The sequence below is a fragment of the Artemia franciscana genome, chromosome 21 (genome assembly GCF_032884065.1).
Source record: "Artemia franciscana chromosome 21, ASM3288406v1, whole genome shotgun sequence".
NCBI classification, from domain to species: Eukaryota; Metazoa; Arthropoda; class Branchiopoda; order Anostraca; family Artemiidae; genus Artemia; species Artemia franciscana.
The window spans coordinates 7904532-7916678 of NC_088883.1; the positions used below are offsets into that span (position 1 = coordinate 7904532).

The 12147-nt window shown below is 36.0% G+C and overlaps 1 protein-coding gene and 1 non-coding gene across 2 annotated transcripts in view; one reads left to right on the forward strand and one right to left on the reverse strand.

The window, feature by feature from the left end:
• LOC136041084 (cell cycle checkpoint protein RAD17-like) overlaps positions 1 to 12147 on the forward strand; it is a 181891-nt gene that overhangs the window by 24447 nt on the left and 145297 nt on the right. The window contains exon 4 of the mRNA XM_065725637.1: positions 9659 to 9830. Within this exon, the coding sequence (XP_065581709.1) occupies positions 9659 to 9830 (172 nt within the window). The remainder of the gene's footprint in view (positions 1 to 9658; positions 9831 to 12147) is intronic.
• Trnay-gua (transfer RNA tyrosine (anticodon GUA)) lies at positions 2403 to 2488 on the reverse strand. Its single transcript is given in 2 exon segments — positions 2403 to 2438; positions 2452 to 2488. It is a non-coding gene; the product is annotated as a tRNA-Tyr (tRNA).

Consider the following 12147-nt stretch of genomic DNA (forward strand, 5'->3'; position numbering starts at 1 on the left):
TTGCTCTGAATTTTTGAAAGGAGCCGAGAACCGGTTAAGTTAGCGAAGTTCTAATGGAAAGCTTTTAGCATATATTGATTTAGCTTCCTAGGAAAACGTAATATGAGAAGTTTAGCTTTTGCAAAAATAAAAAGAGTTATGGAGATATTGTACGTTCAAACTTGTAATACGTAAAGTTTAGAGGCGAATATAAGGACTTAAGAGAATGGTGGAAACAAACCCTTAATAACGAGACCAACAATAATGAATTTTACAGGAAAAAACCGGGAGAGACAAAAACTATGACCAAAGGAAGAAATTTGGCATTTGAATTTAAAATTTTGCTTTAAGAATATCTGTTTTTGGAGTACTTTGAATTTAACTGGGAAGCAAGAGGAAATTGAATGGAAATCAATGCTTAAAATTTGCTTGCGCAACTTAGGATTAATGGCGTTTATTCACAAAAATCTAGGGAGGGGGGTTTGGCAATGCATTTTCAAAATCAAGGGAGGGGGGGGGGGCAAATTTATCAATAAAGAAAAACAAAAATGTATTTTCAAAGGAAAATAACCAAAAAAGGTATACCTCGATATCTAGGAGGGAGCAAATCAAACTAGGGTGGCAGATGTCCTCCTAAATGACCTACATAGGTGCTTGCAGCCTTGGTTGGGAACTGTTTAATTTTATTTGAATTTGCTGAGCTAATAGAAAAAAGTAACTAAATGTCACCCCCCCCCCGGCAAGACTTTATGGCAGTAGTTACCAACCGATTTTGGCCCATACCCCACCTAGCCAGTTCAAAAATCCTGTTGTGCTTTTTGATATTTAAAGTTTGTGTTTCAAAATAGTCGCCCATTAAAATCATTTTTGGATCGTCCTCTAGGCATGTTTTATACTAATAAAAGATATTGTCTGAATACAACACCTTTTATGCAATGTATAGCGTCATAGTAATCCTATTCTATGTCTTTTTGCTCTTTAAATGCATTTCAATGTGACGTCATTCACATGAAATATGTTTTTTTTCAAAAATAAAGAAGTATAATCAGCCGAAGGGTGTACATCCTGCCCATGATCCACTAAAATATTGCCATGCCCCACCGGTGGGGCCGGCGCCCCGTATTGGGAATCTTGGCTCTGGTCTAGTGAAACAGATGAACACGAAAGACTATTCAACTTCGCACTCTTGACACATTCTTAAAAGAAAAAAAGAATACCATAAATAAGAAAAATTCGGTTTGTTCAACACGATAGAGAAATGAGTATGTTACGAAAGAGAAGAAAAGGAAATTAGGCAGAACTGAAATAGAACCCTTTCGAGCTGTTCTTTTTTGGATTCCGCCCTAGCAACTATGCACCCGGTATTTTTGAGAATTCAATTCTTTATTTCTGTATAAAGTAGTAAAGATTTTATTTTATTATAAAAAAATCAATCTCGTGAAGTCCTCTATCAAACAAGGAGCTAAAACAGTTACGCAATTTGTAGAATTTGAAAAAAAAGATTGTTTAAGTTTTCAAGGTCAGCAAGTAAAAGTTGCTTGCTTGCGAAGCGGAACTTTCAAGCCATGCAGTGCTTTCACCAGTAAGTATAAGTGTAAATAGTGTTAACTGGTATCCATAGCTGTAAACTAGGGCCTCCTAGATGAACCCAGTAAGTAATGGGGCCCGCCTCTAAGAAACTTTGGGTTCTGCCCTGGAATGTTCTGAGAATTCTGAAAAAATGCAGCATTTTTGGCAACAAAATCGAAGCCATGTCGAGCTATCCATCAAGGCCGTATCTAGGGGGGGGGGGGGTTGAACCGCCTATCGAAATATTGTCCAACTCGTAAAAATGTAAAAAAAAGTTGAATATACAAAATTGTTGATGCGTTTGTTTAGTTTTTTGTTTATCTCCCTTCCCCCAACAAAAATCTTGGATACGGCCTTGGGGTCCATTCACTTTATTTAATGTTACGCTAAGGAAATTTAGGATTCATCGACTCTGGAGTGGTAATCAAAACTTGTTATGCGACATTTTAATCAAATTAGTAGTTGTAGCTTTCAAACTGGGCAAGTTCTTTCGACAGGTTGTTTCGTTTTGTCTGTCTTCGATTCTTAAAATGATTACTGATTACTAAAGTTTTTTACTGTTTTAAAAAGAAGAGTTGAGAGGAAGAGTCAAACTTTAGCGTAAAGAGCGGGGCGTTGATGAGGAAGCAGCCCCTTTCATATACGAAGTAATTTCTGTTCGTTTTAAGTCTTAATGTCGTTCCTTACTTTCAGTTGAAAAAACTTTTTTTTTTTATTTAATCTGGTATAAGACCATGAAAACCGGCTAATGTCTCATATTCACGATGCAAGATCTTGAGTATGGTGGCTATAAGGAAAAGGCATCAAATGTTCTTTTTAGGTTAATGAGGAAATATGAAATTTTCGTAAAAAATTCCTTCGAGCCGGATTTGAACCAGCGACCTATGGATATCAATTTAACCTCTACAGTCCACCGCTCTACCAACTGAGCTATCGAAGGTTTCTCAACTATGTGATGATATAAAAATATAATTGAAGTTGATTATGCAAATGGAATTGATGGTAGGTAATTGATCAGTGAAACTATGAACCATTCTCTTTTAAAGAGAAAGGTTTTCACTGGTACTCTCTGGTGAATTTGAGGAGCTCGTTGCTATCTTAGAAAGCAGTTAAGCTTGGCGAATGAAACTATCTGGAATGAATTGAGGGGTCAAAATATATTCCGTAAAATAGTTACCAAGCTACTATCGTGACTCTTCCCTTATTTTCTGGGCTCAGAATTGCATAGATAACATGTCTATGCTAATTTAAGATGAAAAAAATAAATCAACTTTAGTTTCGAGTGTTCAGTTTCCTTTTTATTAACTTTTCTATTTGTTTTTGACCATACCATACCTATTAATTTATTGAGAATTTCAGCCATACCAACAGGGCCAGATTTAAAGCTTTGTCGCTTCTAGGCCCAAACGTCTTTGTGTTCCGTTTTTGCAAGATTTTCAGGGAAACCCCCAAAAATTCGGGGATAGTGGAAGCACTGAACTGAACGCAACATGATGAGAAAAAAGTAATAAAAGAGATTAACTTTTTATAAATAAAAAAGTGTAAAGTGTTAACACATGCCATTGCCCTTTAGAGGAGGAAGGGGTGGAGGTAGGCTCCTCAAAATACCTTCCCGGGAATCATTGACACTCTTGCTATATCTATTCCTGGGAATTTCGTCTACCCAACTCAACTATTTTCCAAGTTAAACATATCCCCGAATCTAGAATTTACCACCCTTTTTCGGTATTTTCATTCAAAAAATAAGATTGCCCCCTTAGGTTTTGGAAAATACATTTGCTCCCCCAGAACAGTTTTGTGAACTGTAAGAAATATTGAACGAACGGTGCCAATTGGGGGGCATGCTCCCCTAGTTTTATGCCCCGTTTGACACACTTCCAATACGCTTCGCACGCGCCACCTGGTGTACGTGATTTCTAAAGGTGGGCGTCCCTTCGGTTATAATACAGAAATGAGGAGAAAGAAAGAGAGTATTTATATTTTAATTGGCTGGGGGGGGGGGTAATTGTAGCTTCTTTAATTAACACATTTTGAACGATCGTTGAATGAGGAATCAAGAGACGTATGGCTGACCAATTTCTGAGTTATGTTGCAACTAGTGGCACCCACTGACGCGTGATAAAAGGGGTAATTACTCTCCCTTGGTGTTGAAAAATGTATTTATTTTTTTTTGTATCTTTATATAAAAACCAAAGAATTGAAAAGCCTCCCTCCTATATTTAAAGTACCTTTTATGCATATTCATAAAAAAATAGAAACAAAAAACTTGCCTTCTCCCCCTTAATTTTTCTGAATTGGTGCCGCTGGTTGCAATAGGATATTGCCTAAGATTAGAGATAGCAGGTTTAGTCTAGAGTATACTCATCTCTATAGGATAGAGTATGCTCACTTTAAAAATATGGGATGCAAACCAAATTTCACATAAACTGTCACAATTTACCTACACTACGTGACGCATGTCAAGTTTGGCGAAAGTATGCAGCGAGTGATGGAATTGTGCCAAGTGTTACTGAGACTTTATGACGCAGGGCGGATACTATGTCACATACTGGAAACTGTGCCATACTTGGTACAACTGTGACTCACCTGCCGCTCCAAAATGTTGCCTCTCGGCAACATTTTGTTGCTCTCGGCAATTTATGCAATTTTTTATATTCAAGGTTTTCAGTTTAACATTTCTTGCACTTATTTTACTTGGGAAGGAGTTATGTTTGTTCCTCGCTGAGTTGGGAATATCTACTGTACTGATATGAGAAGATACCGCCACAGTTGCGATATTTTATCACGCATGATTTGATGTTTCGTATGTGATTATACAGCATTTTGAAGTTTTATCGCAGGTGGCTTGGGAGCTTAGTAGCGTGCAATCGACAGGAATACAACATTGAATGTAACAATAAAAAAAAGAATGCTTGATTTTCACAAGTTCCATCGAATTCTGGGAGAACCAAGCTTTGCGGCCCCTGTGAAAAAAAATGACCTGATATAAAATTCGCTGCTTGATTGTTAAAGTTTTTCCAAACCAAAAATATTATCTTATTTTGTCAAGCTTTTAACCGAGACAATTATGCAAAAGGGATAGGGACCTTGGGCCAGCTTCTACCCTTCTCCATTCCCAAAATAGAAGTGTTTGCAATCCCTATATACAATTAGTTAAAAAAAAATCCGAAAAAGAACTCATATGATCAAACAGTTCGTGGTAACGAACTGTAGTAAGGAGCGACCCGGCTCAATAGTAACCAAAACTCTAAAAAATCGAATTTTGATACCAACAGCTACATCAAAAGAATTTTATGCTGATTTTAATGTTGATTTTAAATATATAAGTTTCATCAAGTTTAGTCTTACCCATCAAAAGTTACGAGCCTGAGAAAATTTGCGTTATTTTAGAAAATAGGGGGGAAAACCCCCTAAAATTCATATAATCTTAACGAAAATCACACCATCAGATTCAGCGTATCAGAGAACCCTACTGTAGAAGTTTTAAGCTCCTATCTACAAAAAAGTGGAATTTTGCATTTTTTGCCAGAAGGCAGATCACGGATGCGTGTTTATTTGTATATTTGTTTTTTTTTCCCAGGGGTGATCGTATCGACCCAGTTGTCCTAGAATGTTGCAAGAGGGCTCATTCTAACGGAAATGAAAAGTTCTAGTGCCCTTTTTAAGTGACCAAAAGATTGGAGGGCACCTAGGCCCCCTCCCACGCTAATTCTTTTCTCAAAGTCAACGGATCAAAATTCTGAGATAGCCATTTTATTCAGCGTAGTCGAAAAACCTTATAACCATGTCTTTGGGGACGACTTATTCCCCCACAGTCCCCGTGGGAGGGACAACAAGTTACAAACTTTGACCAGTGCTTACATATAGTAATGGTTATTTGGAAGTGTACAGGCGTTTTCAGGAGGATTTTTTTGGTTGGGAGGAGGGGTTAAGAAGAGGGGGATATGCTGGGGGAACTTTCCATCGAGAATTTGTCATGGGAGAAGAAAATTTCCATGAAGGGAGAGCAGGATTTACTAGCATTATTTAAAAAAAAAAACAATTAAAAAACAAATATGAAAAAGTTTTTTCAGCTGGAAGTAAGGAACAGCATTAAAACTTAAAACAACCAGAAATTATTACCCATATGAGGGGCTCACCTCCTTCTAATACCTCGCTCTTTACGCTAAACTATTTATAGTAATTTCAACTATTTATTCTACGGCTTTTGTGATTCAGGGGTCATTCTTAATGAATTGGGATAAAATTTAAGCTTTAGTGTAAAGAGTGAGGTACTGACGAGGGGGCGAACCCCCTCATATATGTAATAAAAACATGAGAATAAAAAAGTTCTTTACGTAAGCTAATTTATAAGTTATGTAAATCTTTTACTAATAAAAAGATTCGTAAAAAAATAAAAGTTATAGTTGAATTTTTAATTAACCAAAAAATCAGAGGGCAACTAGGCTTCCTCCCCCGCTCTTTTTTTCTCAAAATCATTCGATCAAAATTATGAGAAAGCCATTTAGCAAAAAAAAAAAAAAAAAAAAAAAAAAAAAAAATGCAAATTTCGTTTTGATTATTCCTCTGCGGAGAGCCAAAATCAAAACATGCATTGATTTAAAAACGTTCAGAAATTAAGTAAAAAACAAGTTTTTTTTTTAACTGAAAGTAAGGAGCGACATTAAAACTTAAAACGAACAGAAATTACTTCTTATATGAAAGAGGCTGCTTTCTCATCAACGCCCCGCTCTTTACGCTAAAGTTTTTTACTGTTTTAAAAAGAAGAATTGACAGAAAGAGTCAAACTTTAGCGTAAAGAGCGGGGCGTTGAGGAGGAAGCAGCCTCTTTCATATACTTGAAATTACTATAAATTAATTTCTGTTCGTTTTAAGTTTAAATGTCGCTCCTTACTTTCAGTTAAAAAAACTTGTTTTTTTTTATTTAATACACACTTAAGATCAGCAGAATCAAAAAACTAAAGTAATCCAGACTCAAAACGACCAGAAATTATCATTAAAGAATAAATGAAACCCAGAACGAACAAAAACTAAATAAACAATCATAGCAAACAAACATACAACATGTACTAATGTAAATAAATAAGTAAATTTTAATACGAGTAATACTTAAATTGAATATGCAAATCAAGCTTAAAACGAACAAAATTCTTATACTATTAAAGAATAAATTTAATCAAATTAAATAAACGATTATAGGAAACAAGTATACAATTTAAATGTATGAATAAACCTTAAAACGAGTAAAACTTAAATTGAACGTGCAAATCGAGCTTAAAATGAACAAAAATCACTACAAACAAGAGTTTGGCTACTGCCCCCATCCTTAACTGTAAAGTCTAAAGTCTAACTGTGTCATTGGCGCTTCCTAGAATCTATCCTGCGAAATTCTATACTTTTTTAAAATCGGGTGAATTTTGTCAGGCTCGCAGCTTTTGATGAGTAGTTTAAAATTGATAGATTCTATATATTTGGAGTCTAGAGGTTCGTGGTAAGGAACTATGATTAAGCAGTGATGCGGCTCAATAGTTACCAAAACTTCAAATATAGAATTTTATGTCATTAGATACCTAAAAACAATTGACCTATTATGCTAATTCCAAATATATAAAATTCATTAAGTTTAGTATTATCCATCAAAAGTTACGATCCTGACAATATTTGCCTGATTTTTGAGGTAAGGGAGGAACCATCTACTAAAGTCAAGAAATTAAACGAAAATCACACCATCAGATTCAGCGTTCAGAGAACCCTTTTATAAAGGTTTCGAGCTCGTTTCTGCAAAAATGACGAATTTTGTATTTTTTCGCCATAAGAACGGATCCGTATTTATTTGTTTTTGTTTCTTTGTTTTCCTCATGGGTAATCATATCGAACCAATAGTCCTAGAATATCGGGAGAGGGATCATTTGAACGGAAATCAAAGGTCCGTAGGTCATAAAATTTGCCCATTGTTCACCTATAGTATTTGTTATTAAGAAGTATACAAACGTTTTTCGGGAGGGATTTCCTGCTGGGGGTTTTGGACGGAGAGAATTATCTGTGAGCAGGGAAGTTTTGGGGGTGAACTTTTCAGGGGAAATTTTACACTGGGAAAATTTGCCAGAATTCCTATACAAAATTCTTTTTATTTGTCTTAGTTTCTCTTTGCCGAATCCGTTTTACATGTGGAGATGTTAAGGAGAATTGTCCGGGGAAATTTTTACCGAGTTGGAGCTGCCTCGAGGATCTTTCAACAGAGGAGGGGGGATTTTCTGCACGATTTGAAAAAGTAATAAGAAATTAAAGTCTTTTTCAAATGGAAGTGTGTCAATGATAATTTTACATCCAGAATGATCCGCAAAAAATTTGTCATGGGAACTTTCAACAAGAATGGAATTGTCTGGGGGAATTCTCCTGACGATGGTGTTTTACGTGGGAGGAGCTTTCCATAGAGGGATCTTTTGTGGAGAGAAGGAATTTTCCACGGAGGGGGAGCCAGGCTTCCTGACATTATTTAAAAACGTCAGAAACTAAATAAAACACAAGTTTTTTCAACTGAAAGTAAAGAGCAACATCAAAATTCAAAACGAACACAAGTTATTACGTATATGAGGGAGGTTGCCTCGTTATTCCTCAATACCTCGCTATACTCGCTAAAGTTTGAATTTTTGTCTCAATTTTTTAAGAACGACCCCTGAAACACAAGGTTCGTTTAATTAGAACAATAAGAAGCTTTTTTGTAATACTATAAAACTTTAGCTCGAAAATTGAAGCATTGAGGAGGGGCAACCCAAAAGAATACTATTTTGGTTTTGATATTAACATTTTAGTAAGTAAATTTTAGTTACAATACAATTTTTTTTTTATCAAAAACCCTGATTTTTAGAATTTCCTTTGCTATTAGCCCGTGTCAACCCGCACAAAAAAAAAACAAACAAAATACACAGAAAAAACAGTTAAAAAACCACAGATAAGTTACCGGGAATGTACCAAGAGCAAGCACGTTCCAGCTTCCATAATCAATTATATCATTATATAATTATAATTATATAATTTTAATTATGTAATTATTTCGATTATTTAATCGATATAATTATTAATCGATATATTCAGAATTGTTTTTCTAGGGGAAGAAGGTGTTGTTTCTGTACGGACTTGTTTTTCTGTGCAAAGGACTGACCTCGTGGCTAGATTACACAATTATTAATTTTGCAATATTTGAAGCAATATAACATTTTGCGAAAAAACCCCGTTTTAAACCCCGACCTTAAAAATTTTCTAGTATTTTTCTTACTCTTAGCGGGACCTTTTTTTTTTATTTCGCCCATGTATTAAAAAAAGCTAGTGTAAGTTAGCCTACCTTGTTGACGCTTCTGATAGCTCGTGTCAAAGGGTTGCCGAAATACACCAAGTGACACTAGCCAACCGTGGTGAAAACCTACTAAGCGCGGTGGAATTGTGGTAATCGTTATGGTACTGTACCAGGCGTGGTAGAACTGCACCATGCGTGGCGAACTGTTTGGCACTGGTGACGCCCCGAGACTTACACCAGGCGGCGGATAGTGGGTGACTTTACCGCTCGCATCATAGTCACCTTTGCGTCCTAGGCCTCGGGAAGACCTTTGTTTTCGAATACTTTATTGTAATCGCATATTCTGGGTTCTTTGTGCATCAATAATAAATTTTAGATATTTTACGCCAGCCTCGCCCGTACGAATTATCCACTTATATGGAAAATACAAGAAATTATCGAGAAAACCTTTAAATTGTTCATCTTTCGTGGGGAGGAAGACGTATAGTACCGTTGAGAGGAGAGGAGGAAAGATCAGTGATCTTCTATAATCAAAATTTTTGAGGCTTTCTCAATTTTCACGAATGTGACTTGATTTTTCCGAAGTCTCTCCCAAAATCAACATTTGTAAGCGCATGCGAAACACAAATTTTCTTTCGGGGAAAGTCTGAGAAGCCTCGAAAAATTCAGGGATTGCGGAAACACTGGTCAGGTTTAATAATTTGAAAAAAAAATTTAGAACTCCTATCTCTAATGTTTAAATGTTATTATAAGGCTTTATGAATTTCTATGTCCTCATTTGCTTTCGAGCTGTGATGTATCCTTTCTTTCCTTTAGGTGACATGATTTTCCCTGAAAAACAAGCAACCCTTTTCCGGGATTTCATTTCCCGAACGAGTCGATATTCTGTTTTGGGACGTGCCAGAAATACGAAATCAAAGATTCTGCTTATTGAAGACATTCCAAATGTTTTTTATCGAGATTCAGCTGAGCTGCATGACATCCTGAGGTAAAGTGGATAAAATTATTTGTCAAAGAATATCTTCTTCTTCTTTAGTTAATGTTCAATAAACCGGAGGCCACTTTTGTGTTTAATTTAGTTTTACTAATCGGTAGAATATCACAAATATCCTAATCATCTTTCGGGAGGTAGTTGTAAAGAGGTAGTGCTTATTGTAAAGAAAATATTGGTCAGACCACTGGAGCCTTTAATAGATTTCGGAAAGTTTGGCGGCCCCAAAGCTTCTCTCTACGGCTGAAATTGTCACTGCTAAATAGCATTGTCATGCCAGTTCTTCTTTACGCAGTTGCAACCTAGTACTAGAACTAGGAACAAGAGAGGAGAATTCTCACTTCCGAGAACACATTGCACAGAAGGATTCTCAACATCCACTGGCAGCAGAGGATAACCAACCAACCCATGCAAGATGAGACAGGTTAGCCTCTTGTAACATCTGTCACAAGAGTTCGCCGATGGAGATACCTTGCCTGCGTACTACGTATGGACAATCCCCGGCTACCAAATGCAGCGGTTCACTGGCAGCCGTCGGTACACGCCGCAGAGGCAGACCCAGTAACACCGTGCGCTTAATGTACCAGACAGATATGCGAAAACTGAACTCCTCAATCCAGCCTTAGTGGGAGGACTTGCTGGCAGCAGCAAACCTGCGGGAAGATTGTGGCTCCTTTATGATACCCTGGGTGCCTCTGGAGGCACAGGTGGATCACACGTAAGGTAAAAAGAATGTACGGTTCTTCAATCAGTTACAATTGAATTCTAGAACCCTTTCCCCTGTGGTGTCATTTTTGGGGTATGGGGGCATATATCCTTAGTTTTGCCCCCTCTCTTCGATTTAAGAAATACTGTCTTGAGGGTTAATTTAACTGAAAATAGCCTTTTTTAAGTATTTTTATTTTTAAAAAAAATATGGAAAATACGACATATTTTCCCCCATAGATTTTGGAAATACATATTGAGACAAATCCAACCGTACTTTATTAAATAATCTTTTAACTTTCTCCTAAACTCTAGAAGATGCTCAGCCGCCCTGGTGCTCACTGGTAGAGAATTCCAGACTGTAGTTCCAAGAAACTGTAATCGCAATCCTGATCTCGTGCTACTCTTAAGCTCAATCACCAATTTATCACTATTCCTCGTATCATGTTCATGAATATCACTGTTAGCACGGTAATTGTCACGGAAAGCACCTGGGTCTAAATCATGCACGAACTGGAAAACGAAAACTGCTACTTGATAATCCTGTAGTTGGCCCATCAAAAAATTCAAAGACTTAAAACAAGCACTTGTGTTATTCAGATCCTTGACATACCTGCCTATGATCCTCATTGTTCTGAAGAAACTAGACTCTTTTGAAATTACTGTAAAAATTGCTGCTCCAAATCAGACAGCCATATGAAATATATGGGTAAACAATTGAGTGATAAATCATTAGAAGAACCCGCTTTGACAAGAAATGCTTCAATCTGCGAAGCATTCCAACTCCTCGGGCAATTTTTAAAGATATAACATCACTGTGATGCTTCCATGAAAGGTTTGAATCAATAAAAAATCTTAAGCATTAAATATTGAATAGGCTTTTCGGATAAAATAACTATATCTTTAGCAAAACAAATAATTGAAGAAAAAACGGGTTTAATTTTTTTAAATAAAGCAGTGACAACAAAATAAAATAAAAAATACACTTTAACTAACAAAAAATAAAAATACTCCGAATATTTCGGCCCCACCTCCGGGAGCCTTTCTCAACGGGAAAAAAAAACAAAAAGGGAAAAAATTACAACAATTTAAGACTATTTTTAAGACATTTTAAAAATGCCACGACAACTAAACCAAACTAAAAATATAAACAATCAAATATAAAAGAAACAAGAACTCACATTTTTAAAACAAACACTCCCGCACTTGACTGTAACTTTAGAAAAAACTGCAATAATTGTTTCTATTGGCACTTTCCTCTGCCACAATCGCTGTATAAATGGGGATCTATCAAAAATGAAAAATATAAATAAACCTCTTTTTCGTATTGTTACAAGTATTTATATTTTTCATTTTTGATAGATCCCCATTTATACAGCGATTGTGGCAGAGGAAAGTGCCAATAGAAACAATTATTGCAGTTTTTTCTAAAGTTACAGTCAAGTGCGGGAGTGTTTGTTTTAAAAATGTGAGTTCTTGTTTCTTTTATATTTGATTGTTTATATTTTTAGTTTGGTTTAGTTGTCGTGGCATTTTTAAAATGTCTTAAAAATAGTCTTAAATTGTTGTAATTTTTTCCCTTTTTGTTTTTTTTTTCCCGTTGAGAAAG